This window comes from Mercenaria mercenaria, chromosome 8 (genome assembly GCF_021730395.1).
Source record: "Mercenaria mercenaria strain notata chromosome 8, MADL_Memer_1, whole genome shotgun sequence".
Lineage (NCBI taxonomy): Eukaryota > Metazoa > Mollusca > Bivalvia > Venerida > Veneridae > Mercenaria > Mercenaria mercenaria.
Genome location: NC_069368.1, coordinates 50,906,443 through 50,922,458, shown reverse-complemented (window position 1 = coordinate 50,922,458; position 16,016 = coordinate 50,906,443). Strand labels below are relative to the sequence as shown.

Sequence of the window (16,016 nt, the reverse complement as noted above, 5' to 3'; positions counted from 1 at the left end):
CCAGCATGGATCCAGATCAGCCTGCGCATCTGCGCAGTCTGGTCATGATCCATGCTGTTCGCTAATGGTTCCTCTCATTGCAGTGGGCTTTGAAAGCAAACATCATGGATCCTGACCAGACTGCGCGGATGCGCAGGCTGGTCTGGTTCTATGCTGAATGCAAATCCAATATGTTGATTTTCTCATGGTACGGCACATTTTATGAATAGTGTTCTGAAATTTATACCTCTGATGCTTACTAAAATAAGAAATGTTGGATAGAAGTATGAAATCACTACCTCTCAAATATCTTGCTGTCTTACCTTTTGATCCTTTGCTAAAGTGTTATGGTAGAATTTACTGCGATATATGGACCTTTTGGAAACTCTTGAGTGTCTAAATAAGTAATAGTCTTCGAAAATCTGAAAAGATAAAAAGAGAATCTTACTTAAAATTCATGACACCACATTTTTTGGGGGATTACATTTCTGCAGGATGTTCAGCAACAGGCAACAATTTGGTTGTCATTAAAAACACAATGGTGTATCACAATTGTAACTGCTGCCTACTTAAGTCTGCGCTTATCATGGCAAAACACTAATTTGGTTTTCAAGTGTTACTTAAGTGACATTGTTCTGTACCAAAGTGGTACAAACAGATACAGAAAGAGAAATTTCTATGCAGAACACTGCACTTACCAAACTTTATTTGTAAACAGGGAGAACAAAACCTTTGTATAACAAACTTTTTACATTTGTACAGTTCTTAAAAATTTCTACTTTTGCTGATATATTACTTCCGTTAAACCTACATCTAAAGAAATGGTGCTAAACCAACAATATTTCAACTAAGTTGGTTTTCAAATTTGATTGATTTATTATTAAAGATTTGTATTCACATGATCTGTCAATATGTCATGTTTGTAATAACCTTACCCTTAAATAACTACTGAATTTAAGATTATTAATCAATTACCTGAAAGTTTTCTCAGGCAAAAAATCTACTTTTTCATAGAAATTCTGATTTCATTTAATTTATACTTCTCTGATTCATTTGAAAATCTGCCAGTTTGAACAAAATAACCCCCAATCACACTGCCAGTATTTCACAATATACCATTACTCAACATTAGTCAAAAGCTCCGGTCAGCTAATTGAGCATATATAGTTGTCAGGATAACGGACCAATATATCGGTTGATAGATAGGTCTGTACAGCTACGGCCCACCCCACTCATTTGTCTGTAATATTGATCAGTCACACTGTTACATGCTGCCCAGAATGGTTATAACACCAAACATAAATAATCTATTTGAGTGCAGACACTTGACCACTGCTGCAAAATGTCTCACCTAATACAAGTGGATTTGTTCTGTTCATATTTCAGACAAGCAGGACTATTACTGGAATTTTTCAGTCCATACAGTACATTCAGTTCTGACTATAGATACTTCACTATGCAGTTGGTACTATAGATAAGGCAGACTGTTCAGTCCATACTTTAGACAAGAGTACAAAGGTATGATCTTTGACCCCTAAATGTGACCTTGACCTTGAAGTGAGCCATTCGAAACATACGCTCTGCACGTCGTCTCAATGTGGTGAACATTTTTGCCAAGTTTCTTTAAAATCCTTCAAGCAGTTCAAGGAGTTACAGAGCGGACACAAAACAAAGTCATATGACCTTTAACGCCTAAGTGTGACCTTGACCTTGAAGCGAGCCATCTAAAACATGCGCTCTGTACATTGTCTCAATGTGGTGTACATCAATATGTCAAGTTTCTTTGAAATCCTTCAAGGGGTTCAAGAGTTACAGAGTGGACACAAAATTGCTAACAGACGAACGAACATCGGTGTGTCATAACATAATACGCTCCCTTTGGGCGTATAACAAGCAACACAACAATTCAGACCACAACAGAAAGTTAGAAAAATGATCCTAGAAATACAGGGAGAAAAACAAGCATTATCTGACAAACTCTTAGAGTGATCTATATCTAGAGTTGTAAGTGCAGTAACACATGCTGGTTTCAAACATACAACTATGTAGTTCAGTGGCCAACCATCTTTCTTTTCTGTCTGCAGTAATGCGGCATCAGCTAATGACTGGACGTCTTAACAAGAGCTGTCCGTAAGACAGCCAAGCTCGACTATTCGAAATATTGTCCCAGAGGCAGGAAAATATTACCTAAAAAGGTTAAATATCAAAAGAGTTTTAATTTCAAAAGGGGTAATAATTTGACCAAAATGCATATCAGTTATGGGACTTGCTGCTATCAACTAGTTTTATAACCCCTAAGACACATGTGAAGTTTCAATTCAATATCTGCATTAGTTTTGGAGATAGAAACTCGCATGTAAAACTTTAACCAGAATTTTCAAAGTCCAAAAGGGGGCATAATTTGCCCAAAATACATGCCAGAGTTATGGAACTTGATCCAGTGAGGTTAGTAATTGATCTTGAAAAAGAAAAAATAAGTTTCAAATCTATATGCCTTTTAGTAATAGCTGTATGTACTTGCACGCAAAACTTTGACCAGAATTTGCTAAGTCCAAAAGGGAGCATCATTTGGCCAAAATGAAGGTCAGAGTTATGGGACTTGCTGCTATCAACTAGTTTTATAACCCCGAAGACACTTGTGAAGTTTCAAATCAATATCTGCATTAGTTTTGGAGATTATAACTTGCATGTAAAACTTTAACCAAAATTTTCTAAGTCTAAAAGGGGGCATAATTTGATCAAAAAACATGTCAGAGTTATGGAACTTGACCCAGTGAGGTTGGTAATTGATCTAGAAAAAGAAAAAATAAGTTTCAAATCTATATACCTTTTAGAAATAGCTGTATGTACTTGCACGCAAAACTTTAACCAGAATTTTCTAAGTCCAAAAGGGGGCATAATTTGACCAAAATGAAAGTCAGAGTTATGGGACTTGCTGCTATCAACTAGTTTTATAACCCCGAAGACACATGTGAAGTTTCAAATCAATATCTGCATTAGTTTTGGAGATAGCATGTAAAACTTTAACCAAAATTTTCTAAGTCCAAAAGGGGGCATAATTTGCTCAAAATACATGTCAGAGTTATGGGACTTGACCCAGAGAGGATGGTAATTGACCTAGAAAAAGAAAAAATAAGTTTCAAAGCTATATGCCTTTAATTGATGGCTGTATGTACTTGCATGCAAAAACTTAACCAAGGTGTGACGCTGACGCCGAGGCTGACACCGACGCCAGGGTGAGTAGAATAGCTAGACTATTCTTCGAATAGTCGAGCTAAAAATGCACTAGTTTAGCTGTGGATGCATTATAAAAGAAATTCTAGTATCTCAAACCTAATTAAATTTCAGACAAAATTTGAGAAAAGTGTAACATGAAATGATCTTCAGTTTAAAACAAAAACAAACATCTGACAAGTTAATGATCAGGTTTTTACTTTTTTAAAGATTTTAATGAATGAAAAATATTGCCAAAATGTCTGAGAAAAAAGTCTTAAACAAACTCATAGACCTGTGGATCCAGGATATGTTTCCTTTGAACAACCCAACAGAAACAACTGGATGAATTATGTAATTAATGGAAGTGTTTTCCGAGGAAATTGCCGAACATTATCTGCTACAAAGTGATCATTAAGAAAACAGTTATTTCTCTCTATCTGCCTCTCATAATGAACAGGCCATAAAATCCTATATTGTTATAACCAATAAGAATACGATCATTTATTACTTCACACAATTCCAACAAGTTGTTTCTCTCCTGATGATGAACAGTTTCTCCGGCTGATTTACTGTTTCTCCAGAAACATTCAAACATTCATCATGTACACTACATCACATCTTCTCCAAAAGTGATACAAGTATTAACAATGTGAAACATGGCAATTTAATAATCCAAGGGCTGCAACTCTGTTGAAATCTTGCCATTTATAAAAATTTACTGAGATACTGTCGTCATAAACATTCTCCCTGTATGTGACAAAGGTTTCTCCAGAAATAAGGTCTCCAACAGGGTTACAGTAAAAAGTGTTGATGGCAATGCTAAACGAATGGTGGTCACAATAGCTAACCATTTAAGCTGTGCCGGAAACAGAACAAAATGAAATATCTTGAGGATCATTATATTTATATCCTCTCTGACATTAACCCTTACCCTGATAAATTTCTATAATGAACTTGTCCATCTTCCAATTTGGACAGTACCATTAACTGTTAAAAGGGGTGCTTACCAAAAGGATACTAGCTGAATAGCGAACAGTGCAGATCATGATCAGACTGCACTGATGTGCAGGCTGATCATGATCTACATTGGTCGCAAAGGCAGAACCAGTTGTGTCCAGCATGGTACGGGTTAACTCAGCTTGAGTGTAAAGAAAAGAAGGGATTTACAGGAAAAGTCCTGGGGAAAATAATATATGTCTTGCATCACAACTTACGTGTTGTGCATTTCATCCAATTTCAAAATTAAAAGCTACACAGGTAAATCTCATTATATAAAACAATAAGAAACAAGAAAATCCACATCATAGTGTAACAAACAAATTGGTATATATACTCGATGTCATAACTTGCCATCTTTCTGTTTCGATTCCAACTGGTATTTTACTGGCAGCAATCACCGGTAATGCTTCCATGTGATACAAGAACATTGTTTTCATTTCCAAGGATAATTTGCAGGAAGTTAGCATGACTGATGAGGGGGAAAAAAACTTCTTAGAAACCACCTTGTTACTGCTAATATCTGGTATGATATTTAGATAACAGTCATGCTTTTTACTGCTCAAGTTATCAGAGAGATGAGAGACACTGTCAAAGTTTGTGAAACTTTTCCAACACACAAAATCAGAATTCAAATAACTTAAGCTGCTCTAACTTAAGCCGAAAATAACACAGGATCTTGAAAATATTTACTCTGTTAGTCAATATTTGTTTAGTGGTTTAAAGGTGGTCAATCACATTTAAACAACATTTAATGACATTTTTTACTTTTTGTTTATTCTGGCAGAGAATTATTTAAGGAACAAAAAGACCGATTACATAGAGTTAGATTCCTATTTGAAATGTGTATTTTATTATTTTTATAAAATTTTGTAATTACTCCCCTTTAATATGAAAGTATATAAAAAGCTGGGTATTTCTTTTTATTTCGATACTATGTCTAGTTTTACATTTGCATTTGATAGACATATCAACTATTGAACAATCTGAACCAAAATGCAAGTTTTAAAGCTGTTTGTAGCTTCTGAATTCATTTATTTCCAATCTATCTTGGTTGCGCAACCAAGATAGGCAAAGGGAGGTAATAATATTTTTTCAAACTTGCGTTTCTAATGAATTCCATCTAAATACATAATTTTTAATGCAAATATTTTACAAATATATTACAATATGTCTAATATTTATACATTTCCTTAGGCAAAGTATGTTTATCAAATTTATACTTATGATAAAATAACTCTATCTTGGTTGGGCAACCAGGATAGGAAAATGAAATTTTAAAAATACCCCCAGTGAAAATCTAATTTGTATTAAGTGTTAAGTGAACATAAATGAGTGTAAATGATCAGATGCTAAAGTTTCGAACAAATCCGTTACATGGCCAAAATCTGATTATCCACCTTTAACCAAGAAAAGTCAATACAAAGGGAGATGATTATTAAAAATGATTAAAAGCTGCTGTGTAAAAACTCTAAGCCAGAGTATGTATCCACAGTTTTGAGATAGTGCGGGAAGGTTTAATTTTAGATACATGTAGTTCTGAAAATAATGAAGCAGTATTTTCATAAGTCACTACTCACTAAGTGGTGTAATTCATTTTAAAATTATATAAAATATATACCTAAACGGTTCTAGGGGACACACTTCAGGTCTGCGCGCCTCCTCTGGATGCAGATTTGCAAAGTAATTTTTTTTTCTCTTTCAAACCTGTTCAGCAGTTCTGTTCTCAAACTAAGTTGGACAAGATCTTATAAACATCTTATACTATGTCACAACTACTGGGAACATCTCAAAAGAATCAAGCTTCACTGAAATTTGACTTCTCTCCAACATTTATATGATACTATAACAACCAAAACTGCTTAAAATGCATATCTTTGATTAAAACTTGTATGAAATATTACTGGCAGAAAATTAAGATGTCCCAAGACAAATTGGTAATATTTTCCCGTCACAGAGCGCCACAAATTCTGCTGACTCCACGATATATGAACTGAGATCAATAATTTTCATAACTCTGTTTCCAAAGAAACCTATAAACTGTCAAAACTGGCCACACATCAATATGTATGAAATATCCAATGTATTTTCTTCATGTCATGACCCCTAATTATTCCACTTGGCAACACTGAGAGGATGGATTTTTCGTTCATATGTCACATTATACTTGGAAATCTGTATTCAAGTTGAGAAATTAGTCTGTCCAACCTTCTACAATGCCAGGCATCAAACATAATAACAGTCTCCGGACCCCCTATCTCAGCCATCATAACTCTTTGTTAAGTACTGGGAAATTTTACAGTCTGAATAATGTCCTTTATGTCTCTCACATGACATAACAACTTCCCCGGACTCTTTAACTTTTTCTGGCAGCAGTGGCCTTTTGAAAGTATAGTATGTCTCGCTTTTCAGATATAGTTAAAGATTTCTCGCAGAATTGTGTGTTTAAGTTTACCAGCCCCACACACAACCCTTGTGCCCCAATCTCCATCACAAATCTTTTTTCCTTGACTACATCTTAAGAATATCTTTCTTTTTCCAGCCCAAATCTGAAATAACTAAATTAGCATACACAATCTGGTCTTCAAATGTTCAAGAGTAACAATTACTGTAGCTGCATATGTTGGTCAAAGTTTGATTGGCACATCAATTCTCACAATATATCCCTTAATTCAATATGTTATTTTACATAAAGCAAGGGTCTGCGAAACACTACTGTTAGCTGTACCTTCACTGTCTCAAAGGTCACAGTAAATAATGTGTTAAAGACATTATTGTACTGCAGTCTAGAGTTAATTCTTAAAAGTTCTACTTATATAATTATGTATATATTGATCTGAGCATCCAAGCCACTTATCTTGATTGAATCTTCTTTCCCTTGAGGGAAAAGACGTCTTCAGTTACACAACCAACTAAATGTAATACCTTAGCTGTAATAGTAGAAGAATGCACATTGGTAGTTCAATTACACAATAAACTAAATGTTTTACAACAGCTGCAGCAGCCGAAGTTTGCATGTTGGTAGTTCAGTAACACAACCAACTGAATGTATCACAATAGCTGCAGCAGCAGACATGTTGGTAGTTCAGTAACACAACCAACTGAATATTACAATGGCTGCAGCAGCCGAAGTTTGCATGTTGGTAGTTCAGTAACACAACCAACTGAATGTATCACAATAGCTGCAGCAGCAGACATGTTGGTAGTTCAGTAACACAACCAACTGAATATCACAATGGCTGCGGCAACAGACATGTTGGTAGTTCAGTAACACAACCAACTGTATGTATCACAATAGCTGCAGCAGCAGACATGTTGGTAGTTCAGTAACACAACCAACTGTTTGTATCACAATGGCTGCGGCAGCAGACGTGTTGGTAGTTCAGTAACACAACCAACTGAATGTATCACAATAGCTGCAGCAGCAGACATGTTGGTAGTTCAGTAACACAACCAACTGAATGTATCACAATGGCTGCCGCAACAGACGTGTTGGTAGTTCAGTAACACAACCAACTGAATATCACAATGGCTGCGGCAACAGACGTGTTGGTAGTTCAGTAACACAACCAACTGAATATCACAATGGCTGCGGCAGCAGACGTATTGGTAGTTCAGTAACACAACCAACTGAATGTACCACAATAACTGCGGCAGCAGACATGTTGGTAGTTCAGTAACACAACCAACTGAATATCACAATGGCTGCGGCAGCAGACGTGTTGGTAGTTCAGTAACACAACCAACTGAATATCACAATGGCTGCGGCAACAGACGTGTTGGTAGTTCAGTAACACAACCAACTGAATGTATCACAAAAGCTGCGGCAGCAGACATGTTGGTAGTTCAGTAACACAACCAACTGAATATCACAATGGCTGCGGCAACAGATGTGTTAGTAGTTCAGTAACACAACCAACTGAATGTATCACAAAAGCTGCGGCAGCAGACATGTTGGTAGTTCAGTAACACAACCAACTGAATGTATCACAATGGCTGCGGCAACAGACGTGTTGGTAGTTCAGTAACACATCAAACTGAACATCACAATAGCTGCGGCAGCAGACGTGTTGGTAGTTCAGTAACATAACCAACTGAATGTACCACAATAGCTGCGGCAGCAGACGTGTTGTAGTTCAATAACACAACCAACTGAATATCACAATGGCTGCGGCAGCAGACGTACTGGTAGTTCAGAAACACAACCAACTGAATGTACCACAATAACTGCGGCAACAGACGTATTGGTAGTTCAGTAACACAACCAACTGAATATCACAATGGCTGTGGCAGCAGATGTATTGGTAGTTCAGTAAAACAACCAACTGAATGTATCACAATAGCTGCAGCAGCAGAAGCTTGCATATTTGTAGTTCATTTACACAACCAACTCAATGTATGAAGCATTGAGAACTTTTCTGCCCTATCCTCGCATGCAGGATGTAATTGTTAAAGTTTTAAGAAACAGATGGACTCATTTAGAGTGGAAACGTATTGAAAGTTGGATGTCTTCTGTTTGCAGCCTCTCTATGTCACCTTAAATGTATAATTTACCAAGCAGATGAAGTTAACAATGTGATCGGCAAACATATGTGATTTAATACCAGATCAGAAGTCGGTCCTTGCATGTATAAAGGTTAGTGAGAGGTGTAAGATACAGATCATAATATAATGTGAGAGCGTGCATCCCCAAAGGGGTAGAATCTGCTTAATATTATGTCTTGTAATGACAAAACTGAAATAATAATGGTACTGTAATAAGAGCAGGACTGAAGTCCTGAACCCTACATACACATTGCAATACCATATCTTTATCATGTGCTTCACAAATTACATTATTATCCTATTTTTAACTTTTTTCAATCACTGTTAGTTTACTCGGATTCAGTCTATCAATTATTATGAAATAAGCTCTATGATTTTTCTAACTATCTTATTTTCAAAGTTACTTTGACATGTAAAATTTGTGAGTGGAAATGAAATAATGACACTGAGCGAGTAATTCTCATGAAAGAAAAATGATATTTATTTCCAATGCAACAATGATTAAACCACCGATCTATGAACTTTGTGAATCTAACATCAAATTCATTAGACCATTTCTGGCTCTCAGATGCTAGCTACTTCGGAGAACTGTTAAAGACAATTATAGCCAATTCCAGTTTTCATTGATAGTTGAATTATAAAATGGTTATAAAACATTGATTTCTTGAATCATTTCCAAACTTAATGAATTTATGTCAGTTCTATTACAATTTGTATGATCATAGTACAACGAAAATGTCTGGCTTCCAAGAAATCGAAAAATATGAGTGTTTTTATCACCGCACTACTGCAGGTAGTTAAAGATAAACATATAGATAGGAGTTGGGGAATAAATAAAGAGGATATATATCTAGATAGGGCTGATGTTGGCTACTGGCAGCCAGACAGCAACCTTTCAACTCCTAACTACTTTATTACTGAAATTATTAATATACAATCGAAAGAACACTGCGGAAAAATATAGTAAGAAGTCTAGGCTTTGTAGAAGGAAAGTACGTAACTTGAAAAATAAATGCCCACAATTCAGAAGTAAACAATCAAAGCCATTAAAAACTGTCTTTTCACCATAAAAAGTGTGAGTAAGATGCAAGTTACAGAACACTTTCACTACTTCTTTTTTTTTTTACCAAATAGGCGAGTTTCAATTTTCCTTAATTTTTTATTTTGTCATCATATTTTTTTCCAGACCTATGATTCTTTTTTGTTATGTCATCTTACATTTCCCAGACTTCCCCCTATTTCCGGCATCCAGATCCATGAATTTTTGGCTATTTCATCAGACTTTCCTCAATTTCCTGCACCCAAATCCATGAATTAGCAATATGATTATAAAAAAACCTAGCCAGAAAACGGAAGCACATAAAATAACAGCCACTGTAAATGACAATATGATGGGACATACATGTAATATATCAATTTATGTCAAGAACCGCTTTGGCTCGCCCGCTTAGCTCAGTAGGTAGAGCGTTGGCCTATGGATCGCAGGGTCATGAGTTCGATCCTTGGGCGGGCCGTATGTTCTCTGTGACTATCTGATAAATGACATTGTGTCTGAAATCATTAGTCCTCCACCTCAGATTCATGTGTGGAACTTGGCATTTACTTGCCGAGAAAAGGTTTGTACAGTAGATAAATACACTGAAAATTAACCTATATAACGAAAAACAGAAGATGAGCAATATGTGGGGCGGAAGGTTGTTTTGACTATACAATGTATCTTCAACAGACAACAATCTGTTCTACGTAACATAACAAAGATGGAAAAAGATATGTCACCCAACCGCTAAAAACAACAATTATATCTCATGTTCATAAAGTTAACTATTTCATTTGCAAATTTGTACCTGTCAGGCATCAAACAAATGAAATGTAAAAAATAACCCCAAGCTTGCATTTTTAACTTTGTATTTACATTTTTAAATTTTTTTTTACAAGTAACCATTTCACTTGAACTATATCATCAAGGTGGTCTTGTATAACCATACTTGTATTACGAACTCTATTAATGAATTTTAGAAAATTTTAGCAAATTACTTATTTATGTAAAAACTGTATGTTCTTCCTCTTTTTTTTACAACATGTCATGTAAATACAATGAATTTCAAACATACACAAGCAGATCAATGCCGCTGCATGCCTGCTGTTGTATACCACACCCCCCCACCGCCCCACCCAACCCTTCCCAATCTCTCGCAACTATCCCAACCTTTTACACAGTACCATCAGCACACAGAAAAACTTTCAAAGCAACTGACCAAATACATATTTACATTATCCAGTCATCTTTCTGATTCTTAGAAAGTATGTAAAATCAATAAACTTACACCTATGTCTTATCTCCAAATAGCCATCAAATCTTAAATCGTTACCATGGAAACAAGAGGTAAATAAGACCTGTATTGTCCTATCAGATAATCTATCTAAAGTGGGAGAATTTTACCCTTGAAGTTTCATCAAAATATAACAGGTATCGGAATTTTCAGGATTCATGCTCAAAAATACTGCTAAATGCTAAGTACTGAAATCTCAGCCAAATAACCAATCATTCAATTAGATATTATACTTAAGGGTATACTTTTTATAAAGAATAATTGGCAATATTATTCATATTATTATTTTCGAATTTTAGAAAAAGAGAAATAACGCCCAATACATCATGCTCAACATTCCTTTGTTTGAAAGTACCTATGTTTGACTGTGACATACTCTTGCAATATTCAGCAATGCTACAATGAACTGTTGATGTTAATCAAAGATTATGTATACTAACAGTAAAGGAATTTATCCCACACCTGTAGTGGATTATTGTCTTAACTAGTATTTAATGAACAATGCTTCATTAACCTGCAGTTTTTAACTGCCTCATTAATAATATGATCTCTTGCACAATTTGATGTGAAATTAGTATGAAAATGGTGTAATTTCAACACATGGTGTATTATAAAAGGTCTATTAGTCAACGGCTTCAGTTCAACTGATACAGTCAGGTTAATACAGCTTAATTTTTTTGTTACTCTTAAAACAAAAAGGGCCCTAAACATCCTGTATCACTCACCTCAGTCACCTGACCTATTTCCTAGCATTTGAGCTGCGCCATGAGAAAACCAACAAAGTGGGTTTGCGACCAGCATGGATCCAGACCAGCCTGCACATCCGCGCAGTCTGGTCAGGATCCATGCTGTTCACTAACAGTTTCTCTAATTGCAATAGGCTTTAAAAGCGAACAGCATGGAGCCTGACCAGACTGCGCGGATGCGCAGGCTGGTCTGGATCCATGCTGGTCGCAAACCCACTATGTTGGTTTTCCCATGGCACGGCTCATTTCAATTTCATTTGGCCTTGATTTCATTAAAACAAACATACTAACCATGTTTTATGAAAAACCAGTTGGTCAATCACAATTTTGCAAAGGTTTGACCTAGTGATCTAGGTTTTTTTACGCAACTGACCAAATTACAAATTTATCATATATTTTTAACGGATAAAAATCTGACTAAATTTCATGGAGATCAGGTAGAAAATAAGGTCTCTTGAATGTAAACAAGTTTTCCCTGTGACCTTGTTTTTGAACATTTAGATTAATAGAGACAAACATTCTGACAAAGTTTAATGGAGGCTGGCATCTATAGAGTAAACAAGGTTTTTCTACAGGGATCGATTTTAACAGTCGATAACTAGCAAAATTCAAGTAAGAATAAAACAAGAGCTGTCACAGGAGACAGCGCGCTCAACTATTTCGATGCTGGATAGTGAAACTGGGCACATCTGAGGAAACTAGATCTGTCACTAAAGTGTTTAATGACTCCAATTGTGGATGAAGATATTGTACAATAGCCTGAGTCTATGTCAAAAATATCAACTTAAAGTAATAAGAGAGGTAAAGATAAAATGTATCAAAACACTATATAAATATATCCTAAGCAAAAAGGGGCATAATTCATTAAATATTGGTGCCAGAGTTATGCAGCTTGTGTCATACAGTGTCGGTGATGATGTTGAACAACTATTTTAAGTCTGAATCAAATCTATTCAGTAATAACAGAGACAGAGTGAAAGTGCATCAAAACTTTAACCTAAAATTCTAAGTAAAAAGGGGTAATAATTAATGAACAAGAGCTGTCTCCGTAGGATGACACATGCCCCTGATGGCACTTTGAATGAATAGTTTTGGCCGATGTTAGAGTTTAGGACCTTTGACCTACGGAGCTGGGTCTTGCGCGCGACACATCGTCTTACTGTGTCACACAGTCATGCATAGTTATTTTAAAATCCATGCATGAATGACAAAGATATGGACTGGACATGCCCATCAATGCACTATCATGAAAAATGATCTTTAACCTCTAAGTGTGACCTTGACCTTTGAGCTACGGACCTGGGTCTTGCGTGTGACACGTCGTCTTACTGTGGTACACATTCATGCCAAGTTATTTGAAAATCCATCCATCCATGACAAAGATATGGACCGGACAGGCCCATCAATGCACTATCCTTTAACATCTAAGTGTGACCTTGACCTTTGAGCTACGAACCTGGGTCTTGCGCATGACATGTCGTGTTACTGTGGTACACATTCATGCCAAGTTATTTGAAAATCCATCCATCGATGACAAAGATATGGACTGGACACGCCCATCAATGCACTATCCTTTAACGTCTAAGTGTGACCTTGACCTTTGAGCTACGGACCTGGGTCTTGCGCACTGCATGTCGTCTTACTGTGGTACACATTCATGCATAGTTATTTGAAAATCCATCCATCGATGACAAAGATATGGACCGGACACGCCCATCAATGCACTATCCTTTAACGTCTAAGTGTGACCTTGACCTTTGAGCTACGGACCTGGGTCTTGCGCACTGCACGTCGTCTTACTGTGGTACACATTCATGCCAAGTTATTTGAAAATCCGTCCATCGATGACAAAGATATGGACCGGACACGAAAATTGCGGACAGACCGACAGACAAACGGTTCAAAAACTATATGCCTCCCTTCGGGGGCATAAAAATTGGTGCCAGAGTTATGCACCTTGTGTCATATGGTGTGGGTGATGATGCTGAACAACTATTTTAAGTTTGAATCAAATCCATTCAGTAATAACAGAGATAGAGTGAAAGTGCATCAAAACTTTAACCTAAAATTTTAAGTAAAAAGGGGAAATAATTCATGAAAAATTGGTCCCAGAGTTATGCACTTTGTGTCATATGATAAGGGTAATGATGTTGAACAATTGTTTAAGTGTGAATCAGATCCATTCAGTATTAACAGAGATAGAGTGAAAGTGCATAAAACTTTAACCTGAAATTCTAAGTAAAAAGGGGAATAATTCATGAAAAATTGTACCAGAGTTATGCATCTTGTGTCATATGATGTGGGTGATGATGCTGAACAACTATTTCAAGTTTGAATCGAATCCATTCAGTAATAACAGAGGTAGAGTGAAAGTGCACCAAAACTTTAACCTGAAATTCTAAGTAAAAAGGGGGAATAATTCATGAAAAAAATCATGCCAGAGTTATGCACCTTGTGTCATATGATGTGGGTGATGATGTTGAACAACTATTTTAAGTTTGAATCAAATCCATTCAGTAATAACAGAGATAGAGTGAAAGTGCATCAAAACTTTAACCTGAAAATCTAAGTGAAAAGGGGAGATAATTCATGAAATATTGGTGCCAGAGTTATGGACCTTATGTCAGATGATGTGGATGATGATGAGGAATAAGTATTTCAAGTCTGAATCAAATGCATCAAGTAATTACAGAGATAAGTTGAAAAAAGAGAAAGTGCATCAAAACTTTAACCAAGGTGGGGACGCGGAAAGACGCCGACGCCGACACCGGGGCGAGTAGGATAGCTCTCCTTATACTTCGTATAGTCGAGCTAAAAATGCGAGTAGAAAATCATAGCACTCGAATATTTTCGCGATCACATTCGAAAATCGGGGAATTCGGTCAAACTGTCCTTTTCTCTTTAAAAACTCCTTTCGGGCAGTTAATTTACCGATAATCACATGACTGCTTCTAGACGCTTGTCACTTTATACAAAAGTAATTATTGGATATGTAAGTAAGCGTCTAGGCAATATTTGTTTTCATTTTGGACGTCTGTAACTTGCAAAGTTCTGCAAAAATGGAGAGGAAAATAACATGTTTCTTGGTGCAAAAAGGCCTGCGGAGCTCGAAAATGCTAGCAACACTGTCGGAAGTGACCTGAAAAAAACAAAACACCAACGTCCAGCCAAAAGTCCAAAGAATTGTTGAGTACTTTGGTTTGTATCGTACTTCGTACATGTCGGTCAATAGCTATACATAGCTAATGTTGTCTGTATATTAATACCGACTTTAAATAAAATTTGTATCTTGTATCTTGTACTTTCAAAACCAGAAAGTCCCAAGCCTGTCTGGACCGTTAACTTTTATATGAAACCAAACAACAACAAAATAACTTTAATTTAGCATGTAAACAGCTTTTAAATAATTGCTAGTGGAACAAATCATTTTGCTAGTGGAAAAAAATGGCACTAGCAAAATTTGCTAGTTGGAAAAAAAGTTAAATTTGATCCCTGTTCTATGATTTGTTCTAGTGACTTAGTCTTGGACCTCTGGCTACCCAGTTCAACTTGGCCTTGATTTTATACAGGCACATATTCTGACAAAGTTTTATGAATAGAAAACTTTCAAACCAAGTTACATTAAGAATGGGCAAAACTTGTGTACACTAAAGTGAAATTGTTAATGATGTATGTCAAGGAACACAAGTATACCATGACAGCTTACCTTGAGCTTTTGGTACTCTCATTCAGTTTAAACATGCTCTCATTTGAAAAACTTTACAACCCTCTTGGATCATTTTTTCTAAAATTTTTGTACTGAAGTGACTCCAGGTGAATGTTTATAGCAGAGGACCTTCTTGTATCATTGTGCCTGTCCAAAACATTTCATAGTTTCTGGGCAAGAATCTATGCCCACAAATTAAACATCAGCAACAGTCTGATGTCCAGCACAAATAAACTGGTAGTGTTACTGTTTTCTCAACAATAAGAATATATATCAAGTTACTGTTTCTAGATTTATTTCTTGTTCAAAATGTCTTCATATTTAAATCTAAAACTAAACACACAATGTTCTAAATTATACACTGAAAGACTTTAAAATGCAAAGCTCTCACAGTAGTGCAACATATATAGGAGTTCCTGATTGATTTCTTCAATTTGATAAGGTAACATTTTCTACTATTCTTGGAAACTTTCATCATGAGCTATAGGATTTATCACT

At 36.0% G+C, this 16,016-nt stretch overlaps 1 protein-coding gene across 6 annotated transcripts in view; it reads right to left on the bottom strand.

The window, feature by feature from the left end:
- The window catches only part of LOC123566363 (furin-like protease kpc-1), a 105,603-nt gene that overhangs the window by 80,234 nt on the left and 9,353 nt on the right, over positions 1–16,016 (bottom strand). For all 6 annotated transcript variants that reach the window (XM_045360365.2, XM_045360359.2, XM_045360360.2 and 3 more), the window contains exon 2: positions 303–401. In XM_045360365.2, coding sequence (XP_045216300.1) covers positions 303–401 — 99 coding nt within the window. The remainder of the gene's footprint in view (positions 1–302; positions 402–16,016) is intronic.